The 26,437-nt window shown below is 31.7% G+C and overlaps 1 protein-coding gene across 4 annotated transcripts in view; it reads right to left on the bottom strand.

Annotated features, from left to right (window-relative positions):
* sws (patatin like phospholipase domain containing sws) overlaps window positions 1–26,437 on the bottom strand; it is a 75,403-nt gene that overhangs the window by 6,222 nt on the left and 42,744 nt on the right. For 3 of the 4 annotated variants that reach the window (XM_085946375.1, XM_085946372.1, XM_085946374.1), the window contains exons 8-23: window positions 25,050–25,211; window positions 21,846–21,956; window positions 21,223–21,471; window positions 18,110–18,206; window positions 17,893–18,001; window positions 17,688–17,787; window positions 17,373–17,528; window positions 16,732–16,888; window positions 16,440–16,601; window positions 16,228–16,346; window positions 15,638–15,751; window positions 14,966–15,148; window positions 13,509–13,664; window positions 13,278–13,397; window positions 12,625–12,811; window positions 1,329–1,445 (exon numbers count right to left, since the gene is read on the bottom strand). In XM_085946375.1, the coding sequence (XP_085802501.1) occupies window positions 1,329–1,445; window positions 12,625–12,811; window positions 13,278–13,397; window positions 13,509–13,664; window positions 14,966–15,148; window positions 15,638–15,751; window positions 16,228–16,346; window positions 16,440–16,601; window positions 16,732–16,888; window positions 17,373–17,528; window positions 17,688–17,787; window positions 17,893–18,001; window positions 18,110–18,206; window positions 21,223–21,471; window positions 21,846–21,956; window positions 25,050–25,211 (2,299 nt within the window). The remainder of the gene's footprint in view (window positions 1–1,328; window positions 1,446–12,624; window positions 12,812–13,277; window positions 13,398–13,508; window positions 13,665–14,965; window positions 15,149–15,637; window positions 15,752–16,227; window positions 16,347–16,439; window positions 16,602–16,731; window positions 16,889–17,372; window positions 17,529–17,687; window positions 17,788–17,892; window positions 18,002–18,109; window positions 18,207–21,222; window positions 21,472–21,845; window positions 21,957–25,049; window positions 25,212–26,437) is intronic. The other variant, XM_085946373.1, reaches the window with a different exon arrangement.

Genomic DNA, 26,437 nt, shown 5'->3' with positions numbered 1-26,437 from the left:
GTATTTTAAAACAATGAATCCATTTCAAATCACAAACAAATCCAATATTTATCAGCACTATGACTTAGCAGGAAATAAATATTAATATACAGACTTACCAGTGTAATCAGTGAACTTAAGTTATTATCAATGGAAGTGTGCGGTGTTAAGTTAAAATGGAATGTAATGTAAGATGTACGTTTCAAAAGTGCATTGATTATTTTGATCATGTTTTGTTGAATTAAATGAAAATAAAGCTATGTATATGACATTATGTACACTTAACGATATAGCTAATATAGAAAGATAATTAGAAAAAATCTTAATGTATTTTTACCATTTTGGGAATGACATCTGAAACAAAAATTGGTGTATTATCAAAAATCTGAAGAAACGAATTCTACGGAATTGAGATGTCATTTCAATTTGAAAAACAATCAATAGGTACTTACTGCCATTGTAAACATTCGAAATAGACAATAACATCTATAAGTTGTGATTTCGTAAAAATATTCCATTCTAATGTTTTTACTTTTAAAATAATAACATTACAATAAAATTTTTTTTTGAAGATAATCATACTAATCATAAAGCAATATAATTTCATTATCAATGCATATTCAGAAATGTACATCGCACAATAGCCATAAAATTAAAAAAAAAAAGAATAGTTGAGTCCATGGATGTATAATCTATTTTGAAGTATCAATTTTAGTTTATTAAAAAATGGCAAACAGGACCAAAACTGAAACCATCATTGTTATTTTGATTTCTTTCATCAGAACAAGTTTTATGATTTTGAATATTTATTATGACGTAACTTAAAGCACTGACATACTCACAAAGCTGAAACTTTTTATATATTTCATGCAGTGTCATGCAGATTTATCATCCGTGTTCAACAAGATGATTTTTTGCAATCTCAAACAAATCAAAGGAATGAAATGACAATTCATATTTATATGGAAGTAATCAGGCATTTCTATCATAATATCTATAAAAATATCATTTTATGCTTCTATTATGTCTACAAAATTCGTTATATCTCTTAAATGGGGAATGTTTCTCATTATTTATAATAAAAGTGTGCGAATTATTATCTTATGTTTTAAAACAGTGAGGGATTTCTCTTCAAAGACAATTTTGTTACATGAAAGAAACCAATTCTTCAACACAGGCTATTGAAGCTATGGTCAACGAGTCGTATTTATAACTGACTATAATCTGTTTGTTCAAATACATTATACATTCATAATTGGATCAATCTTCACTCCATTGGCATAGTTCTCTTTTGGCAGCTGAAGGTCGAGCGATGAAGATAGCGGCGATGTCGCTTGTGATTGGTTTACCTGGCAGGTTGTTGACATAACCGCCGTCCAATAGCAGGTGACCGTCTGTGGGGTCGCACAGAGGCGGCATGTAGCCGCTGAGGGACATGGAAGCGCGGATGTAGCGCCACAGAGACCCTGCCAAACGCGAGCCGCCATTTTATTTTCATTTCATCATCGACATGATGGCGATTTTTTCATTTTTGTTATAAAAACAGTGAACGAAGTCTGTATTAATGCTGTTTTAAAGAGGGGACTCTTGATTATTTGTATAATAGGAAGATGAATAACTATTTTCGTGACTTCAAATTTTTTTTTTTTTTTTTTGACCATGTCCGATCCTAATAGGATCATATGGGCCTCCACAGAGTAGAGGTTTTGTATTAACAGATTTTGTTTTTTTACGAGAAATGGATGTCAGCCACTTGCTCAACCTATTAGGTCCATACCCTGACTCACACACAAACTGAAGAACAATATGTGTACTTGCCAGACCCAGGATTCGAACCTGAGACCCACAGCGTGATAGTCCAACGCTTATGCCGCGCGGCCACCGTGGGTGTAAACTTCAAATTATAATCATACAAATTTTAATCTATTTAATCTAAATTACTTAGTAAGATATGAAATATGACAAGTTTCCGTATTCACAAATAATGTAGAGTCCGCTGAGTAAATTGTCTTGAGATGTTTTTTCTTTTGTATAAATAATAATCAAAACTTTCTATCACAGTCATGGTTAAAAATGGTATATTTCTCAAGACATTATTAGATCAATAAATAGGTACCAGGGGAGATAATTAAAAATATTTCAATCTAAACGGTAGGTAGTTAATTATTGTAATGTTTGCCCACTACAAGTTCTCTAAATTAGTCAAAAAGCATAATAATAATTCAACTTTGTTCAAAGAAACTAAAATGATAATAATATTATTAATTTGTAGTTAATCTAATATTTAAAACGGCTGACATCATTCAGTGTGGTTGACAATGCTGAAAATATTGGTAAAATGAATGTATCAATATGAAGCTACAATGTAGTAAGTATAATAATATATTTTTTATATAATTTATTTTAAATGTTTGATTGTCGTAAAAAAAAAGATGAATACTGGGGAATGTAGGGAGGAGTTTGATAGTAGTAATTATACAGAAGAAGCAGAGTGCAGTACAATATCGTTATATTAAGCGGCTGAGTTGCTCCTTTCTTTATGTACAAATAATGTTGACTGTTAAATAATTTTGTACACGTAGAAGCAACGGTAAATTTCCTTAAAACATATACATAATCTAGAATATTTATGTTATGAATCACTTCTGTTCATAAGAAAATAATAACATATTTTGATACATTGTCCCTGTTGGAGCCATTGTGGAGAAAATTAAATCTGTCATTTTAAGTTTCTAATAATTTCAATATATATTTATTTATATGACTGAAAGAATTCTTTAAAAACATAAGTACATACATAAACCAGTGGCGAAGGGTGGAGGTAGGCTGTGGAAATCCGACATAAATAGTAGACGCTAAAAACCTTTTTCAGTCATACTTATTTGTTTTCATTGAATAAGAATACAGATTACAGATGGTGTTGGTTAGTTTTTAAAATTCCGCCTAACCAAAATCATAATAGATAAAAAGTATTCTTCTATCTGTAATAATATCTATAATAATTGTAGGTCACTTCTGTTATTAAAGCATTTTTCCCTGCTTTCACGTGGTATAGTTTCCAATCCTAATATTCTGGAAAATTTTAATTTATATGCATCCATCCAGTGCTCGAAATAACCGGAGCGCTGTTCCGGTTCGTGAAATCTATAAAGTTAAAGCTCCGTCTCGTGGACAAAATAATTTGACCGTCTGAGCTAGATATGCCATATAACAAAAAATCTATCACACTTATGTTTATAAAATACACATCAAATTTGATAAACATGTTAATATCCTCAGAAAATTTTCGAGCGCTCCGGTTCGTAAACTTTTCCATTTCGAGCGCTGCATCCATGAAGAACATGCATGGTTGCAGCCATGACCTCTTTTGGATGAAAACTGTTTCCTCATGTCAAGCTTATTAGGCACCAATAGCGAGGGCTGTGCAGCTGATCGATGCACTCTTTAGAGACATAGACATTTTTACTGATTAACCAATACCATCTGCAATTTATATTCTTAATTCAATGAAAACAAATAAGTATGACTGACAAAGTTTAGTGTGCACTATTTATGTCGGATCTCCACAGCATAATTGTCAATTTCTGAATAATAGCAAATGGGTAAAATAAGTAAATCAAATCTTTTCAAGAAATTAAGTGTACTTTGTGGTAATTCATGGCAATTTAAAAATGAATTGATCACTTCTACTATTCACTAAGATCACTTTACGAGAAGTGTATAACTCACATGGTGAACTCTATCAAAATATTGATTTTAATTAACCATCTTTAAATGTGGTACGGAGTAATAAATTGATTTATTACTCTATTATTACTCCGTCTAAGAGTATAGGTAAAATGTAGTAAAAACAACATAATTGTAGTTTTATCTCATGCTGAAAGGATAATTAAATTATTAAATTTATTTTCTAACACAGACTATTGGTTTTACCATTTTATCTTGATTTTAAATATGAAAGATTGTGACATCAAGTTTGTATAAATGACATACATTATAAAATGTTATTTTATTGCAATCTTTATTGAACTTAATGTAGATATCTTTTAAGGAGAATTTACCATGCAAAGAACACTTCTTCATTAACATATTAGGTATCAAACTTAATTTATAAATGACTCGAATGAAAAAAATTATGAGATTTTTAATAAGAGAATATAAATGGATGATATTCAATTATTCGTTTATTACGCTATGTGACTTTTACAAAACAAATTCTACATAAAGGATTTCTTTCAAAGAAAACAACTCAACTTTTGAAGATATGATTCAACATTATCAGGGAACAAGACTTTAATAATATGTAATAAATTAATAATTACGAGAATGTTTTCTATGTTATTACATACATATGATTAAATATTATGGACCCGATTATTTTCAGATATAACAATTGATTATAAGAATAATTTACTCACATTGTATGCCTACTAATTTACATATGTGATGATTGAGGTGGTTTAGGATAACACAATAAATTATAAATGTACCTATTTCATAAAAAAACATATTAATGATTTAAAAAACAAAACAAAATTTTACGATCAATTTAATTAGAGATTATTTTTAGGACCATAAACAATAACAAAATTCCCAATAGTATTGAATCATTTTCAAGGTAGTGACAAACATAACGCAAACCCAAAAATAAAATAAAATATAAATAATACATAAACTGAAGAATGTAAACATGCAAACGGCTACTGCAATAAAGTTTTCATATTTTCAGAGATTTTTATGGTTCTTCAAAAATGATGGTGAGAAATGTAAATTCAATTATTAGTTATACTCAATCAACGCCGGATTTACAATAGGGGTAAATGAGCTAGCCCCGGCCCCCGAATTAGTAGGGACCCTAGAAACTGAAGACCAATTTAAAAAAATCAACGAAAAAACCATCCAGCAGAAGAATTCGCGAATTTGCGAGGTTTTAGATTCTACAATATGAGAGCCCGATTCTAAGAATACATTTCCAAATGTTTAAGTCGCTTTAAAAAAAATTCTCAGTACGTATATCTGCAACTAAATTTCTAAATAAATCTAAAGGTCAATATTGTCAATAAATAAAAATTTGACAACAAAAAACACTATTGGCCAAAATCGATCAAGTTCACTTGCCCAAATGTCAATAAAGGTTAATATTAAAAATAATAGATTTTGCGAAATTGGAAAGAATAATATAATTTAAAATAAGATATTTTAGGGCCCCCCGATATGTATTAGTCCAGGGCTCATGCCTCCTGCGTATATCCCGCACTGGCTGTAATGTAAAATATGATTCTTGGTGAACTTGAACATAAGACATTAAAAAAAAAATATATTTTGGGAGAATGTTCCATAGATTTACACAATGATAATCTGATGGCGCAATATCGTGACTATGTCTTGTTTTATTGTTTTCTTAGACTGTTTTTGCTGCAAGGAGTCTCGCATTATCATTTTCTGATGACTTTTTTAGATACCTTTTTGATTTCATAAAGGTGTCTCGAGTGTCGTGTCAGCTATTTCTTGCAAGTGGTCTTGGATCCGACTCAACCGGTGATTTTAAAGTATCATTAAAGAATTTAGCAGGACGCCCACTTCGAGCACTATCAGACAAGTCAAAATCATTGCTGAAAATTTCCAATTAACACTCATTTACCTTAAAATTTCCACATAGATATCATAATTTTATCGTTGTTGCGGTTCTTGAAAATGAAACTGTATACAATACTAAATTTGTCCTTCTGATGGTCGGCAGTTCGCTGTTTTAGTTTGGGGTGATAGAAACCTTTTTTTTTGTTCAAAACAATAATTCCAGAATTTGAAAATGTTAAGACTTGATTTATTGTTTAAAAACGATTCACGACTTATGGGTACCCCACCTCCATTATTATAGTGGTTAATTTATTGTAAAGATCTGTAAAGGTTGATATAAATATATCCTACATTATAGAAATAATTATTGACAACTGGTATGTGAACGTATAAAAAAAGGAAGTAACGACCAATTACGCTGCTAAGTGGAGCATATGAGACTCCTATAAATCACATAGTGAAAAGTAGGCCGTGCATTTTGGGTCCCACAGGTTTAAAAGCAGACGCTAACATGTGTGTTTACGGTTTTATTTTACTGAAAGAGATGTATAAATGCAATACAATATAATTGTATAAATGAATCCCGAGACTGTTAATACAAACCTTTCATAACACGTTGATTAATACTGAAATATAATAATCAAGTGTGTGTTCCGACAGCTTTCAATAATGCAACTTTGAATCATGTTAGTGAAAAATAAACCATGTTGAATACCCATAATTATTTCTTTTAAAAAAAAAGTACCATAAACAATTTTACCTTAAAAAATATTACCACATGTGAAAAAAAGGCCAGTCTACAGTAAAAAAAAAATACACAGCATGCCATATCAGATTGACAGTTCGCGAGTGGAGATCTACAAGGTTCCAAGTGTTTGTCCTTGGCGAAATAAAAGTAACAATGAGGCAGCTTAGAATAGTACTTCATTGTTGGGTTTGTTTTCTCAAGGACGAACACTTAGAACCTTGTAGTATTAGCCTCGCGAGTTGTTAAGAGCATGCAAAGATTTTTGTTAATTATGGAGGTGCCATGAGGTCATTTCATGAACATTTATTTAACTTGAAGGCGGTAAAAAAAAATTGGTTTGTGTGCAGTCGAAAGCTTACAAGAATAATACTGAAAACATAGTCATTTGAAAACTATTAACAATATCTTCTTATATGAATTATATTAAAACATATTAAAATGTTTTATTTTACTTGATTATGTTTTCAGTTTAAGTGTTGGAGCGTAATTTCCATATACATATAATTCCAAAAAAGCAACATTGAAAAGCATAACAAATACTAAAAATAGAAACAGAAAAAACTATTGTGCAAAATATATTATATTAAATTTCAGATATTCTGGCATTTGTTGAAATGTATTATACAATTCGCATTTGGGGTCGCAGTTACTATTAATTTTAATTAAAACTATACTAATCATAGGTTTAGTTTTTAAACAATTGACACACGTGGTTATACGAATTGCATCTATCAAATTAACCAGTAAGGATGTACTGAAATCATTTTTACAAGATGCAGGCTGACAGGGTTTCTTTAACCCTTTATAGGGCAAAGGTCGAAAACGGTTTATTTATCAACCACCTCATTTATGAGCTATAAGTCATACACTAAATATGGAAATATCAACCTTAGTGCGTCAAGACGTTGTCGAGAACGTTCTCTGGTTATGAAATAAACCATCTAATATGAAGTGTACGTCAATCGCTCGCAAAACACTATTTCATCGATTGGTCGATGTATCAGCCATTGCGCGTTTGCGGTCGCGACTCGACGAATTCGCGAGTGACACTTGACTTTGCAAGTCATTTTGTTCCCATTTATATTATATTTTGTGAAAAAAAGTATGTACATAAGTATTAAATATGCATTTATTTATCGATTTACATTATATTTTTTACAAATATATTTTGACAGAGTACTTGTTTCGTCATTCTATTGCCAAGCGGGAAGTACATAACCTCAAATTTGCAATTCGCATGGCTGACCTCTAGAATTATTTTAAAAATAAAAAAACGGCTTAGGCAGCTGTGTATAGTTATATTTTATTGTGAATATAGTATACTATCATAAATGTATTTTAGTTTTACTCAAAATATTTGGGATCGGAAAAGTTTTCAAAATATCCTCGAAGAAAAGGTGTTTTTTTGTTAGTTGTGACATCAATTGAATGCTAAAGTACTAAATTAGTATCAATATCGCAACTTTCATGGGCTTGTATTGTATTATATTTGACTGTAGAAGTAACATCATCATCAGCTGGGGTCTATCCACTGCTGGATGTAGGCCTCCCCCAGCATACTCCATTTTTCTCGGTCATTTCGTAATATGGTAATGTTGTAGGTCGGTAGGTACTGTTAGGATAATATGTTTTATTTTTTTTTCAGTTCATGAGTAAATTTAAGAAAAAGAGCTGTCGATGTGATTATTGTAGTACGGTTAGAGAGCCAAAACGCATATATTATTTTTTAACGTACCGTTTTGCATACTATGTTTTGAAAAGTATTAGGTAAATGGGTGTAAAAAAATAAAAAATGAATTGTAACTTTTCTTATGATTAAATAAATAATATGTAGAACCATTATTTATTTGTTTTATTTGAAAAAAATATATCAAAAAATCAAAAAAAAAAAACACCTGAATGGGCACTGGTTGATAAAAAAACCACCATATATTATAGTTTTTCCAAATTTCTGATAGATATTTTTTATTTTTATATTAAAATTGTTTTAAGATATTAAATATCTGATGCAAAATGATAGAGGTCGGTTTGAAATGAAGAAAAAAATGCTTTGCCCTATAAAGGGTTAATAAACCATTTTTTTTATTCAAACTTACTTGAGGTGTTATGGAGGTTTTCTTTGGTTAGAATGATTTCATTTGATTTGATTTCAACAAATGCACATAATATGAAATGAAAAAAAAACATCAAAAGCTTTTTACAATTATATATCGTTGAGATATATACCATTTACCATCCTACAATAATTTAGGAGTTGAAATTTCTCATTCTTTTGAGATTTATCATCAATATTATATACCCGTAGGCATGTAGAAGAAAAAAATAAATGTTCCACAAAACAAATCGGTAAACAAACCGGCTATTTGTTAGTATTATGGAAATGAGGGATATAAATATATATATAATATATATTATAAAAGGATTGTTTATTATACACACATCTAAATTTGATAGCTAAAAAATCAACCATTTTTGCTGAAGTAACCAATCACAAGCGATTCCCGTGTTCTTTTTTCAAATCTTCCAGTTAACAATTTTTTTGTATAGTAACAACACTACTACTTTATTATACATAAAAATGTATATGGCTGTAAAGTGAAGATACCAACTTGACTGAACAGACTGTTATGTATAATGTTCGAGTAAAAATTTTATCTAATAAAATGACAAAATATTTCGTAATCAGTACGGTAAGTCATAGTGCTGGAAACATTGGAAAACAAAAATTGTTAAAAGAGACAATCCACCAAAAATAGTTTTTATGATAGAGATGGCATTCATAGACTATATACATAATAGTGACTGCAAACTTTACCTTGTGATAGTATTATTTGTCAAGAATACGTATATCACTAAATAAGTAATTTATTTGAGCATCCCTTTTTGTATTTTCAGTAGAAAGCTAAATTAAAGTTCATTTTACGATTTATTGATATAAATACTAATGCTTGATTGGTATAGTAACAGCTATATTTAACATTATATAAAAACATATTTTACTAGTGTGATGTAGAAATGGTTGGTTAACTACAAATACTTTAATGTAAATTTATTTGATGTGGTTATGATAAATTTTTTAACAAAAAAACGGTCAGACAGTCTAAAATAATAATAAGTTTATCCATAATATATTATTTTGACAGATGGATGATCTTGATCACTATGATTATTACATGATATATAGGTATTTTCATATTTAAATAATATTTTCGAAAGATTAAATTTGCATAACATTATCCTATAATGTACGCTGTCTATGAATATGAGGGAATTTGCCGTCTCTGATATTTTTGAAACAAAATAATGAGATGATTATATTATAATGTAGGAATTAAAATGTGTGTATAAAATAAAAAAAAATATATGATGGGTTTATTATATTTAAAAATTAATAATTATAACTTATAGTCTTTTATTCGTGGAACATCGACCCCCAAAATTAAAATATAAACTTCACTTAAATATTAGTTGATTTTTGATATATTTGGTCAATTGAATAATAAAATTGTGCCCTTAGTGAGAATTACGATAGAATCATAGTTACACTCTATGAATTAATTTTTTTTTATTTAATCAAAATGTTGGGCGGCATTAAATAATATAATTTAGCTTCAAAAACCATAATTATACACTATTCTTATTCCTCGGTTAACATAGATATTAATTAGATCGAATACACATAAAAAGCAGACTAATATTTGAGTAAATTTTTTTCATCAAGGAGGTCTTTGATATTGTATTATTGAAGCTATTTTAGGCATAATTTTGACGAAACAGTCTAAGCACAGTTAATTACAATATATAAAAGCTATAAAGGATTGATTAAACAAATATTTTCATTGATGTATGAGATGCATTTAAGAACATTGTGATCACATCGCACCATCGCTGAAAGACCGATCATCAAATCAATGACATATAACTTTATTTTTCAATAGTATATTAAATTTCATGTATCTATCTTACGATGATGACATGAGAATTGTACAGCACGATATGAATTTATTAATTAACAATGTATCAAAAAATGCCATTTTGTAGGTAGTATTTATAGAATGTTAATGCTGAATCCACACAAACGATTAACGCCCAGATGCATAAAATTTTACTAGTCATTAAACATTTTAGTAATTAATGTAAGAGTCTCATTTGCTTCTAACGGTATGTGCGCACGACAGATAGCAGGCTCAGACAGTGCCATATACCTATATATAGATCTGATAGTTGTTATAAAATCGATTGATTATGTTAACGGGCAATCAAATAAATACAGTTTATAATGTTATTGGATGTTAACTGGATTCCAACAAAACAATTTTTTGTAGAGTACTGATTATTTACGCAAACACGAAAGACTATCAGTATTGAATATGTTGTATTATATTATTCATGACACTACATAGATTGATATCTATAATATCAACTTAATATATAAAATTTTATTGCCTTGTAAATAAAAAATATACAAATGATAACACTGTAGGTATTGTCGAACAAGAACTTCTTGCCTACGTGTTTAAACTGTGAACTAACAAGCCCTCCTGTTTTTAACCGCACTTTGACTACAGCGACTTCCGGTTATTGCCTAGATCTTCTTATCGGACAGTAGGTATAACCATTGATTTAAAGTTTATATTTTTGCAACAAATTTGATCACGGAAGGCAACATTGCATAGTTTCTTATTCCATTTATATATACATGGGTTTTGTTGTCATTTCGATTTAACTTGACATCAATATTCTATGTATCTGGGACCTAAGTACCTGTATAATGTATCTACCCATAATATACAATATGAAGCTCAATAAACTAAGCTTTATATTGTATTAGTATATTTCAATGAATATGTTTGCTAACATTCAGCTGAATATATTTTACTACGTCCATAAAAGTAAAAATGTGAAGAATAAAGTTATAGTCAATATCTTTCGCTCAGTAATAATGTGACCAAAACAAAAAAAAAAAACTTGAGCATCTTATACAAGTGGGTTACTTGAAATATTATAATATATGTAAATATAGTTCATAACTGGCGATATAGATCGTACTGTTTCAGTTGTAGGTACACACGGCAATGCTAAGCCTTGAAACCAATGCCCCGTCACATTATTATCATATGACACATATGTATAGCACCATGTTAAAATATGCGTGGCTGCAATTGTTTGAATGTAGTTATGAATGCCCTCATTTATGACAGTGTTCTTTCATGAGATGACCAAGGATAGAGAGAATGGAGATGAAGCAAGAGTGATTAGTTGACAACAGGAAGTAGAAGAAATGGAACAAATAATAATATTAATATGGGTGCAAAATAAAAATGATAATTGTTATTTTTTAAAAGTTAAGTCATTCGAATTGATGAGACAACAACACTGAAGACAAAGATAGACTGATAATAAATACAACAGGTCGACAAAACACATCTCTGATGTATGGTAATTTTTCATAGTCCCCTAAATAGTACACATCTATTATAATAAGGTATACAAACAAATTTCAATAATTGAACAAATATAACAATAAACTACTTAGGTTATTCATGAAGTGTTGAAAAAATTTACGTAAAGTACGTATTTAACATTCAGTACACATAACACTCTGTCTTTAAATTGAAAATCCGTATATTAAAAGTTGTAGAACAATTTCTAGAGTTAAGTGTACGCTATTGTTATAAATTAAAAAAATTTCATTCTAATGTTTTAGTATATCAATTCACTTCATAGTTGGACAAGTACATGCCTTTAATAAGTAAAATAAATTGAAACAGCGATTCAACATGAATTAGTTAGAATAGTTATGAGAAACAGCTAGATATTATAGTATTTAAATTGATTGTACATAATTGTTTAGGGGACGATGTTATTCTAGAGATGTGAGACCATTTTGTACAACATATATAATATAATCTAAATATAAATAAACAGATAAATAATATTGAATAATAAAAATTAAATAAAAAAAACAGCTCACATTGAATAAACTTTAAATACACTAATGGAAATTTAATTTAATTGTTAATAGCAATACTAAAGATTTGATTTAAAGATATGTTTAATTATAAATCTTTATTAGGAATATTTAATTACTTCTGCATTTCGAGAATATTAAGAGGAACAAAATAAATAGTTATAAAGCTGATTTGAAGCTAAAACAGGGAAAAAGATCATTTATAATGAATCAAGTTTTAGGATATGTATCTATAATTGAGTTTTAAAACGTCATTTTAATTGGATAATAATACGGCCTTGAAAAGCCCACATCCGGTGATGGTTAGATAATAAGTGCATGTGACGGTTAGCGAGAGTTTGATAGTTACCATGGCGATGTATTCTCATGCAACTGTCAGTGATATCTGTGGTGACAGTGAAGTAGGGCAGCCACAAGTCTTCGATGTGCGTGTCCTCGAACGTGCTTCGGATGGTCGTGTTGAAATGCCTGCCGGAGAACATTGACGTGGCGGGATACGTCAGGTCCAGGAGTTGTCTGCCCCATTGGGTCATTTTCTACAACAATACATTTCAAATGATATTAAGAGGTTTTCAATTATCAACACTATCCTCTATATTCTATATAGAGAATAATTATAATATTATAGGAGTGTTCAAGAGTATACAATAAATTGACAACATGTAGTATGTATGGATTTAATACGTTTACGATATGCAAGATGCTCAAAATCTAACGATAGATATATGAAGTACAAAGATATATTTGATAAACGAAAAACAGTTGAATGTATTGATATGAAAAGAAAAATATGTAACATCAGCTAGAGCAGTTCAATAAGACAAATTTAAATCTAAAATACAGATTAGGCTTGTCAAAAAGATACACCATAATAGAAACGTCCCATTGTTGAAGCGGATGGCTAAAAACCAATGAATGTAAAAGAGTCTGACATAGTCCATATAAACCGCCCGGAGAAGATATTTCAAATAAATATGAACATATTCGTAGGTTAATATTTACCTTTGACCATTCCCTCGCTTTTTGCGTGACTGTTGTAATATTCTTTTCGCTGCACCAGAGGGCCCCCATGAATGCACCGATACTAACGCCTCCCACCATATCTATTGGAATACCAGCTTCCTGTAGGCACAAAGATTAGATGTTATTGAATTCTATTATTTTTTAATGATATTTTATGTCTCATGTATCAGTTTGGTTAACAATCAATATGAATCGAGAACAATATCTCACCTGAATGGCTCGAATCATTCCGATGTGAGCAGCCCCCCTGGCTCCTCCCCCTCCCAAGACTAGTCCGACAGAAGTTCCCGTCAGCCATCTTGCAAGTCGAGAGAAGTCAGAGTGTACAGATGCTTCCGACATTAGAACCTTATTGTATAATTCACACTGAAAATAAAACAAACATTAACTCTTTTACTCCCAGCTGATTTAGCCTAGCATATGCGAAAACTCCCAAGCGTTTTTTGACAACAAATCGTCGATTTAGTTTTTTTTAAATAACTAATTCTACACATGTTTTAAAAATTTGAAACTTTTTTTGTGTGTTCTCAATGGTGTATAAAGCAATAATAAGTAATAATATTGATAGTTTACATCAATAAAACAAAAGAAAAAAATAATGTATCAATATTTATTTAGAAATGAACGGATACAACTATGTTTGAACAACAAAACAAGTGTGACAACATTTTTTTATTTATAATTGATATATCAAATTTTATAATATAATCTATCCTTATGTAGTAACAGAAAAAAAAATAAACATATTATTATTTCTCTATGAAATAGAATTTTTATAAAGTAATCAAAAAAAATCGTATAGTGTCAAGGTATTCAAGAATATTATTCAATTCACGAAATCGCAAGAGAATTCGATACAGTATCGACGACTAACTGATATGGAATGAAGTAATTTCAAAAAATAAGTCTCAAAGCACTAAATCATTTATAATAATATTTATATTCATGTATTTTTTCACCATCTTACCAAAAATACAGTGGCATCCATTGTTAGTTCAAAAATTACAAATTTCATTTTGTAATGTGATATATGAATCATAAAACAACTAAAAGAAATATCAGAATTTAAAATGTGTCATAAAAATAATGTTTTATTATTTTTATGACCCTCTTTGGTCTCAAGTTCGACAGCAGAGCAATTATGACTTGTGAGTTATTAGGGTATGGCATAATTATAAACAATGCCGACACTAAAATAAATGTTACTCACCACCCAACACACAGTGAATATAATGCTTCGTCTACATGAACAAAATATGACGGGAAAAAATTTGGAATAAATCGTAAATTTGGTTCCAAACTTTCGGCCGATGGATCGGCCCAGATGGAGTTTTCGCATAGGTATGGTGGGCCGAAATATCGGCCCCGTGGGAGTAAAAGGGTTAAGTACCTAGATTCTAATAATCAGAAGTTCTACAGTCCCTAAGACTATAATTTATTTTATGTAACTGGTGGATATATAATTTTTATATGAAAAAAGTTTATTGTTACTGTATACCTATGTGGTGAAGTTGTATAAATTGCGGGAAATAACAATTTCCATATTCTGGCAACAACTAGATACAATTACAAATTTGGAATGTGTTTTATTTGCAAACATATAAAATTTGCTTGTGGATTGGATTGTATATGAAGTAAAATGTGATTTATAAAATCATTTTACTTACAATTCTATATTGACTTTTCCTGGTGAACATTCTGTTCTGACAGAGGATGTGATGATGTGAGGACACCCAAGCTCTCATATTTAGCCAGTCGACTGTACCACGAGGCCTCGGACCTCCCTCACGATGGAGAAGCACCAATTCTTTTTGCGTGCGGATTGCCAAACGCTCGATCTCCTTTTCAATCTATAAAAGAAAAAAAAAATAAACACAGATTCATAATATAACCTTGATAATCGATTTTCACTTGATTAACCCATACACTGCACCGAGCATGTAAAAATACGCAAACGAATCAAGTCTATGTTGCGATGGCTAATAAAACATGTCTAAAATTAATTGAAATGTTCGATCCTAAGATCATAATATATGAGCCTCCACAGAGTGGTGGGTGTATCAACAGATTTTTATTTTTACAAGACATGGATGGTAGCCACTTGCTCAACCTATTAGGTCTCCATACTCTAGGTCCAAATACACATTGAAAAACAACATGTAATTTTTTTTATCAGATCCGGGATTTGAATCAGGGACTCACGACATTAACAACAATGAAATCGAAGATTTCTGCTGTTAATTAATTATAAAATATATAATAGTATAAACGATTAATAAAAGTATGGCCAAAAGCCTACTAAGAAAATTGAATTCATGTAGTAAAAATATTGAAGTTACCTTTCCAATACTAGGTTTTTTATCACCGAGACCAACAATTAATATGCAATCGGCCTGTCTCACACATCGTTGTGTCCACTGTGTGAATCCAGGATCACACTGGTATAAGGCAACCTGAGAATGTAAAAAGTTTATACATATTAATAACTTAAAAACAAGAATTCATATAATTGTAAATAATTGAGACGCCTGGCACCAAAATTAAATACTTATAATCAATTGCAGAAACCTACGATGAAACATGTCTCATTGTAATAAGAACGTAATATTTCCATTATATGTAGTCATCACATCAGAATTATAATGAATACTTTATTATGAAGAGTTCTTTAGACACAAAAATTGAACATCTTCATTTTGGGATTGGGTATATAGATTTTTGTAGCTTAAATTTTGTCACATTAGAGATTTTGACAGCTCAACAACAATAAAATTATGTATGCACAATTTATAATCGCTATATAAGTTTGTGGGCAATTGACATACCCGTCTTGCTCGTTAATCAATGCATGTACAATTGGAAAGCAATGTTCATAAATTAACATATTTTATGAATAGGATTGTTAAACTAAGATATAATTATTAAATACCTTATGTTTATCCTCCTGTTGGGCCAGCCAAGAGCTCAGTCTGTATTCATTATTTGGATCCATTATACTAACTCCTAACATCTTTCTTATTACATCGGAGGTCAGACGTAATGTTGGTCCTATAAGAAAAAAAGAATCATTGACAATATTCATTACATAATTAATATATTGAAAAATATTATCGAGAGATGGCAACATTGATTAAAGATTACCTATGGCACAGAGTGAATGATACAGTTCATAGGTGAACGCAGTCAAAGGAACATCGTCGCTGACGGGAACGATTGCCACTGTGGAGAAATTGAGCTGAGTGGGTCGAGCGTCTACCGCAGGGTTCGCTCGGCCTATTCCGTGACTAGGTTTCTGCCAGGATCCTGACACAATAACAAAAACAATTACAATCTTATCTCAGGCAATAAATATTTAATACGTTATCTTCAGTGATCGTTTCAAAGAAATAATAAGTCCGACAGTTTATGGAGAACTAACTGTATTTACACTCACCTAATATTCTATGTCCAAGCAAATTGATAAGCCTGGTGACGACAACCGGAAATCTTAACTTAATTGCATTGAATAGTCCTTCGGGAAGTTTGGCCAACTCAGAATCTCTTACAGCCATTACAGTTGTGCTTCTTTTGGTTTGGGTGACCATCTCCACCTGTTGATTGTAAAAATGACAATAATTAAACAATACATCATTATGAAGTTACAATATAATATACAGACAATCATTTTAAATTGATTTAGCAATAAAATAAATGTAAGCATTTAGGACCTTTAAGTTTGATGGACGTATATACAATTAATTGAACTGATGTTTACGTGGCAGAGATCCATTATAATGGTTTTGAAACAAAGTTTATTATTAATTCTACAATATTCTAATTATTTATTTATGTTGACAAGCTGTTTTAGGCCATCCTCGAAGCGATCAACAATAACTAAATCCTAAAAAATTAAGAGAACAAACGTTCATGCTCAGATAGTCATGATAGAACAAGAGGGCATATTATATTAATGTCTACTTTCCTTCCGTTTACACGAGTGGTGTAGTCTTCACCTATTTATTTTATTTAAATTTTTAATTATCATTTCTAATATCAGAAAGATTTATTTCTACGGGCTTAAATATCTTTACTCACTATTCCGACCAAGTCTCCTTTGCCGTATTCTCCCACCAATTCCTTTTTGCCATTGGGATGCGTGATGACCGATCTCAAGCGCCCACTTAAAACAATGAACGTCGAGTCTGACTCCTCATCTTGTCTGTAAACGGCACGTCCTGATTCCAAAAACACCTGTAATTCGATAATACACCATTAAGATTAATGAAGACATATTTATCAAGCTATAAAATGAAGTGATTAATCATCTAAATATGTTGGCCCTTCACCGAGAATATACTGCGAATGAAATGAATTATATGTACATATTACTAATAAAAAGATTCTAGTTACCCAATCCAATGCAAAATCAACTTGTCTGACAAACGGAGATAGCCTCTTGATCACCGTGTCTGCAATGTGGAGAACAACTTTTGGTCTTTCTCTCATTATACTGTAATAAAAAAATTACATTAAATGTAATAACACTTTTTAATTATCTAATATTATGCGAACATACTCAAGTTCTACACAAACATGTGTTTTAAGTGGAACTCACTTATAAACGGTAACCTTGGATAGAAGACCGATTCTAGAGAAATGCTTTGCTCTGATCGTGAAGAAGCTGGGTTCTCCTGTCAAGACAGCAAGTCCACCGACAATTTCACCTGAAACAGCAATGAATATTAATAAACATCGTTAATTGCATACATGGTGAAATAATAAGAGCATTCTCATTGTAAGAGATAGATTGAACGATAGTTGAGTGTTCTTGCCTGGATAAGCGCTGAACATATGAACTTCCGTATCTCCCTCTGCGACTTTTTGCGAAACCACCAGAGTTCCCGAGAGGAGATAAACTAAAGCCACGTCCTATAAAACAAAATATACAAAACCATTATCAATCAAAAACACTTATTGAAATTTGATTGATATCTGATGCTATAAACAGTGATGCATTGTGAATTTCTCAGACCGTCAGTACGGTTATCGTTATATTTTCATAATATATGAATGATTTAAAAAGCGATATTATTAACTTGAAACAGATAAAGGCCCTTCGAATATTCATGTAGGTATCTAAGAAAAAATACTACGGAATGTTAAATCAAAAACACATGAATTAAATTGAAAACTCTTGTAATGGAAAAGACACATTTTATCTGGTTAATTAATGATACAATTCAAACATCTCTTACTTCCGAGTCTAAAGGGAAAGATGTAACGACCCGCTGCCATATAAATAATATGATAAATAAATATTAACACTAAATGTGGTTTTAGTAACATTAATACATTAAAACTTACTGAAAAAAAAACACTTATTTTAATATGACTGAAATATCAAACATTTTGTAAACTATTGAAGATTTCTCGCACATTAACTTCTATAGTGGAAGGCCATGATAATTAAATCAACCACGCAATTTAGTATTTATATATATATATCTCCCACATTTTATTTTTTTAAATAAATCAATGCCGGTTTCTTTGGTTAGGACATTTTCAACAGTTTGTGATTAGTGGAAAATATTTGAACCATCGAAACTGGTAGGTGTGACTTAATCGGTAACCTGAGAATGGCCTGAAATTAAATTATTGTTCCAAAAGTGTTCCAAATGAACCCCATTGTCGAATATTGAATGGCTCGGAGGAGGATAAAAATTTAATAAACATAAGGCATCAGAAATAATTGCGTACAATCTAATTAAAAGTTTAACAATTCTGTGATATCATATTAGTAATCTAAACATACATTGTTCACAATTTGCAATAAAATTATTTTTAGATTTGTTGCTCTTCCGAGATTTGACCCGATTAGTCTATGCTAGCAGATACTGTTTTTAAATAATAAAATGTGGAAGACGTATTAGAGGATACAAAATTGTGTTGTTCATTGATTAATTATTTAATCACATAAACACCATGCAATCGATTTGCTACTACATATACCACAATCACTGAAATCGGAGGATACCATTATGTATCGTACGTTGACGTATTGGGTTTCGCCAACCGTTGCGTGCGAAATGAAATCTGACCTTTTCGGAATGCGGGTGTTGCTGCCATGTCCCTGACATCTGATCAATTTAAACAAAGCGGCAACTCAAGAACAATAGAAAAACATTGAAAGTAATTAATAATACTGAAACTTCGGTGAACAAAATATGATAAACTTTGAAATATTACATATGAATTCTGTGGTAAAAGAGCTTGTACAACATGTCCCATCATCTCAAGAGATCAGATAAATTTGGTTTATTAACCACGAAGATTGAGTGGTCTTTTTCAATATCCGTCAATTCCACCAAACATCAATTTTGTTATAATTGGAACAAACTCGAATGAAATTAATCATTTTCATTGAATTTTTTTATCCGCAAGAATGAAATTAATAACTTGACAATGTGAATATTATAGATTGTCAAGAGACAAAACTATGGAAAAAATGTGTTTTTTCTTGTATTTACGGTGATAGTGGATGATGCCATTTATTTTCATTGCCCTATCATTTTCACCCTCATTTCCTTCACCAAGAACTGATATAATATTTTCAAAAGTGCAAAATGTTCTAGTTTAATGGTAAAACCGGTATGTTAACTATAAATTTAAAACAATCAACCTTAACAAATGGTGTAACGAGGCCTAGTTTCAGTGTTAAGAGGGCCGACATGACAGCACCAGTGAACCTACTTCTCTTGGCATATTATATTGTATTCCTTCAATCCAATTCCCATTGTTTCCGTATGGTCATTACTCATTACATATTACATTCTCCATATTTCAAAATTGCAACTGGCGGATATTGGAAATGAACAATTCAATTATCAAAATAAAAACGAGACAAGTAATTTGAATTTTCGTCATATTCGTTGTTCAATATGGATTTATACATTTTTTATTACTAAAATTCATTCATTTATAGCAGAAATTAGGCCCAAAACGCACCTGATGATTCTGACGTTACAGTAACTGTTAACTTAACAAATACATGTCTATTTGATGTAAAATTACCATTTGTTACTTATTATTTTATTAATATGGCAACATGATATTAAAATAATCAAGGTTAGACAGCTTTTTACGAAAGCTGTTAAAAAAGTATCCAACCTTTATTTTTCCCACGGAAACAAATGAAGCACGGGAGTTTTCCTTCATTAGGAAGGTGGATAGATGTTCACAAGCAGGCGTATATTTTTTGAGTGACTCTTAGGATTTCCATGATATGTGAAATGACGGAACGGCTTGAGCAGCGGTATTGCGTTAAGCCTGGTGATAGCCAAGCGGAAATCATACAGAAGATTGAAACTGGTACAACTGGTTTAGAGTTGACCGCACCTCAGAATAGAGTGACTAACGTTCCAGTGGTCCCTCAACAAGCCAAAATTACGGGGTCATGCTCCAAGTGCGGACTTTGGTCATGCTATGTGTCACTGTCCGAGAACTTATGGTGGAAGGTGGGGATAAGCACTGGTTAAGTACATTCTATTTTGAGTGATGAAACAGAAGTAACTGCGAATGTCGCAGGACATGTGGGGGTCTCCAAATGGTTCCTCAGATTACTTGTGATTTATGGCTATTTTCCAAATTGAAAATGCCACTGGAAGAGACCCAATTTGAGTCATGAGTTGACATTATGTGGAACGAGATTCCAAAAAGACATTTCAGAATTTCTTTCAACAGTGGCGGGACTGTTGCAAGAAGTATCTTCAATCCCATGAAGACTATTTTAAAGGGGATTAGGGTTTCAGACCTCCATGTAATTGTGATTGTCATTTTCCCGGACAAAGGTTGGATACTTTTCGAACTGAACTCATCCATAGTCCAATTTTTGGCAACTGTAACGGTGATTAATATATATAGGTAATATGAAAATAATTTTTCTCACCTTATGGCTCTCTTCCTTCATGAGATATGTTCCGGCAGGAATCTCTCGAATCTGAACATGTCCACCTCGAAGCAGAGAATCATCTTCCAAGCCGAGTTCTTTGACGAACGCCGCTGTCGCTATTGAAACTAGAGCCAGTTCATCCAAGGCGTCGCTCGGAGCGGCAACCGATCTACGTCTGTTGGAAGCCATTGGCCTGGATGAGGCGGGTGGTACTGGTGCGGGGTGGGGTTGGACATCGGGAGGATTCTAGAATGATATATCAACATTAAACCATCACTCACATTCAATTGACTTTAGCTTTAGACCAAAGGTGTATATTTATATTAAATATCACTACAACAATGTTTCTAAAATCCTTTAACACAACTTGAAATTGTGTTGTCTGATCAGAGGAAGACCAGCCTACTAACCTTGAAAAAATCAAACTCTTTTCAGTTAAAACATTAATTATCATAAAATTCCTGATTGTTTTTAGTATGGTTGAATTGGTAACTATTGAAATATTAAAAAGTTATATCCTCTATGTTAGCAGCAATAAATGCATATATACATGGTTTATAAATACAGTGTAACATATAATATTATATAATTCGTATTACATGGATTAAATAAACTCTTACATGTGAGGTGCTGGAGGTAATATCCGCAACCATATCTGGCTGTTTGCTCCTTTTAAAGGAGCTATGGGGTTGCAAGGGAGAAGAACTATTGTATAGGATTTGGGCAGCTTCCTAAAACGCAACAATGAAGTGATTAGTAAATAAAAAGGCGTTATAGGAAACTTTAACTCGAAAATGCAAACACTGACACTTGATAAATACCAGAATTCAGGAGGTTATTTTCAAAAGTATTCAACTCCAAGTCCTTTTTTTACTAGTAATGCTAGGTCACTCATAAAAGAGCGCATGCCATTATGTGATTTTCAATTTTCAGAAGTCGCCAAATTCAACATGAAATCGGTCAATAAACCTATTAAATATTGGATAAAATTTCAATAGTGGATAAATCCAGGTATATTTTAAAACACAAATCTATTTCAACCGTCATCGTAAAGGCAGATGTCATTTTGATAAATGACATACATTATTAATGTGTTTTAGGAAGGAGTGAAAATATTGCATTTTATCACTTTTTTCACTCACGGATTTGACCAAATTTGAAAATTATAATATAAGACCATGTCCGATCCTAATAGGATTATATGGGCCTCCACGGAGTGGAGGTTTGTATTAACAGATGTTTGAGAAATGGATGTTAGCCACTTGCTCAACCTATAAGGACCATACTCTGACTCTGACAGAGTGGAGGTTTGTATTAACAGATTTTGTTTTTACCATAAATGGATATCAGTCACTTGCTCAACCTATTAGGTCCATACTCTGACTCATAGACAATTTGAAAAACAATATGTGTATTTGCCATTCCCAGGATTCGAACCTGGGACCCACGACACTATAAGCCGATGCTTAAGCCGCTCGATCATCGTGGGCGTAAAATTTGAAAATTACCTCCTGAAATAAGATAAGATATTATGTACTTTTCAATTTAATATCACAATTATTATAATTATTATAAATCATAATTACCAACCAAATTAAGCCCCAGTATAGTTACGGTGACCTTTATTTGAGCATGGTGTTTGTTAGATTTATTTATTCAGTGAAAGAAATCTTTGAGGGAAAACTTGGATGTATGCGAAAATGATTTTGTGGAAGTAAAGTTGAAAAAAAAAGAGGGTCCCCCCGAACTGGATATCTTTATTGACAGAAAAATAAGATGGATGGAAAAAAAATTGGAAGGAGTGCTAGAGAAAAGCTCCCAACTTTGATTCTACAAAGTGGGAAAACATGTCAGATGGGAAAAAAATGATTAGGAGGCCAAATGTGTAAACGAATTTTTTTTATAAATATTTTTGTCTTTTATTTTTTCCCGAAGAAAATATGGTCACCGTAAGTATAGTGGTAAGTTTTAAGCAAACATATATTATTAATTATTGATTGAACCGACGCATACTTAGTACACACCATCATAATGGTGAGAAATAGACCTACTAATAAATTTTAGTTTCAAGTTTGGACGTTGACACCTGTTTTGAGCTTTAAACCGGCTAGAGAAAAGAGCACTTGTAACAGAACACGAGCATGCTCAAATGTGTACAGATCAAACAAGCTGAGCAGAGCCCATATCGAACACTGTCCATACTCACCTACATTGGGCTATCAGTCATATCGCACCGTGAGTGTAAAACCAACGTATCTGCAAATTTTTCAATTTCGAGATTAAATGCAAAACAACTGCAGAAGTCGTGAACCTGATCATGTAAAAGTGAAGTAACTGAAAGAACATGCAATATAATGTAGATATAAACCAATAATTATGTTTTTTTTTAGAAAATCTATTTCTCCTAACAAAACGAAGACTTCAAACCCTAATATATCCAAAATATGTCTTTTGCAGATGCGTTGGTTTTACACTCACGGTGCGATATTATGCATCAGGCAAATGTGCCAGAAGATGAGAACTGTACAAGCGGTCATCAGATTTTAACTTGTGCGTGAAGTTGTGTTTTTCTTTCAATAAAGCAACATTATGCAATAACATAGTGAAAAAATCTTTTGTGCTTTTCTATTTTTAAAAATATGTATTATCAAAGACAAAATAGACGTTCATACATTGAAATAATAATATTCAGTAAACCAATCTACTACTGAAAGACAGAGGTGGTCAGTGAACATGTTTATCTCGGCTTATCAGCATCTCTGATAAAGGAGGATACATTGATATATCTACAGAATACACTGTTCCATACAATATGTGAACAGAAAAATGGGTACATTTTACACAAAAGGTTATATACATCTGTCAGAAATACAGATAGTGTTCACCTCTAAGTGCATACAATATGTATTTATAAGATGAACGTCTGGCATTAGGATACAGATGACAAAACAAATTATTTCCTTCGTCCTCATTGTAATATGTCAATGGGTGGATACAAGGCCAACATCAAAAGGAAAATAGCAATGGAAAAAAGTCGAAACTGCAATTAATTTGGCAAGGCAGAAACATTACCAAAGTGACTAACATGCATCTGGGAAGATGTCCTGTCATCTCAATTTGTATATGACTCCGAGACTTGGACGGTTAAGGTAAGAGAAAGACAGATGCTAGATAGTAATGGTGCAGTTCGATGTTAGTTAGACTCCAAATTCAAGGAAAAACTCTATATTTGGCTCAGGCAAAAGTCAAACAGGACGAGAAAGAGCTCCCTCTAGATAGATGAAGTGAATCAAGACTGCCATGGGTTTTCCACTGACACAGGCCCTAAGAGCCATTAAAAGCTGTGAGGGGTGGAGCAAAGCCACAGGGAAGACTGCTTGATGATTGTCATGATCCTTAGTCATGGAATCCTGACAATGAAGAAGCCCTATCAAAATAAATACGGCACTTGTAACTTGCCTAGTGACCATTTGTCTCAGGCTATAAACCCATCATCCGAACACAGCTGTCAACATACCAAACTGTGTATAATTCAAAGTGAGAAAATGATTTATTGATAAAAAGCATATTGCTCAACCTGGCTAATAAAAATTACTAGTCCATGATCAAAAACAAATAAACAAAAGCACATGTATGTAATGATTATAATTATTATCATACCCAACTGAAAGCGAACAAAACATATATCTATTTTCAGCGGAAGGTAAATTTATGAACTCAATAAAACATTGAAATGAAATCGCCTCTTGTTATTGAATAGTTAGTGAATTATCCACAAGGTGGCACCAAAAGATAAATGAGAAACGTATGAGTTATATGATCACCCCGTGCAGTGCGCCGTCTCTGGGGCTGTAATCGGACGACGGCGAGAATGTCCCGGTGTCGGGCGTGGCGTGGCCCAGATCTCGGAGTCCGCCCCCGCCGCTGTTGCCTCGTCCCTGTTGCGGTGAGTTCATGAACATGGAGGTGCACTTTTTGTCGCGCCCCTGGCGTCCGCAGGCAACAAAACAAACGCCCATCGTCAGCTTAACAAAACTAAATGATCCTCGAAATCCAATATCTCGTACATAGTAGCGGTGAATAATGAATTTTGATCGATATCATTTTAGTGTTACATATTGATTCTATGTAGTCATTCACCGTTTATTTCATTATTAATCCCATTACATGGATGCTGTACTATTTAAGATTGGTTTTTATGAAAAATCAGTGGTGTAAGTAGTTGTAGCTCATTTGATTGACTCTAAAATGAACTTATGTTAAAATGTATATCAGCAATTTCTAAAATTTTTAGAGATGTCGATAATTATTTTCATACAATATTCGTGAACTAACCTAATGTAAATAAAACTTCTTAATTTTCTCAAACGTGTAACTGTATCAAAATCATAATTTTGGCAATAATGGTTATTCGAGAAACGAATCCTAAAGTGTCAATGTATCAAATCTTTTGAATAGGTTAATAAGTATTTATGATAATGGCTACAAAGTCCTTAAAAATATAATGACTGATACAATTAAATACATAGTGATATGATTACGGTTTTAGATACTGAGGAAATGATTACAAAATAATGTGCATATTGTTATCGACAACAAAAATAAACCTAATTTACATGCAAGATTAATTTAATTACCAAAACATAATAATTATTGTGTCCATGATACATAAAAAAAATTGATTGTCTAAGCTAGTGTTTCTCAAACGGTGGTCTGTGAATTTTTGGCGTCCAAATGCCTATACTAAAAATTACAATAAAATCTTTAAAACCCATGCACCTGCAAGTGTTTGTGCATTGGGTTTTTGTTCTTAGACTAGATTAATGGTGTTACGTGACGAAATCAATCGCAATCAGACGTCATTATACGTTACTATATAAAAAAATATTTTTTATTTGTTAACAGTCCACAATACATTTCTCCTATTTTCAGTGGTCCGCAGGTGTAAAAAGGTTGAGAAACACACTCTAATCCACTTAACTAAAACATGTAAAATAAAACAAATGATAATGATGCTGTATGTCATGGATGTCATCAACTGAAGGAAATATCTAAAAAATACATGTCTGGACAAAAAATATTAATCATTTACATACTTAATGTAAGACAAAAACAATGACAGATAATTTTTTGTAAATTAATGTTGTAATGAGATACTTTTTTAGTTACTTGTAAGAACAACAAAATTAGTGACTAGAAAATCATGGATAAT

This window comes from Rhyacophila brunnea, unplaced genomic scaffold, assembly GCF_057557595.1.
Source record: "Rhyacophila brunnea isolate RB1 unplaced genomic scaffold, BYU_Rbru_1.0 scaffold_2, whole genome shotgun sequence".
Classification (NCBI taxonomy): domain Eukaryota; kingdom Metazoa; phylum Arthropoda; class Insecta; order Trichoptera; family Rhyacophilidae; genus Rhyacophila; species Rhyacophila brunnea.
Note: the sequence above shows the minus strand (reverse complement) of the source record. Positions and strands in the feature narration are given on the sequence as shown.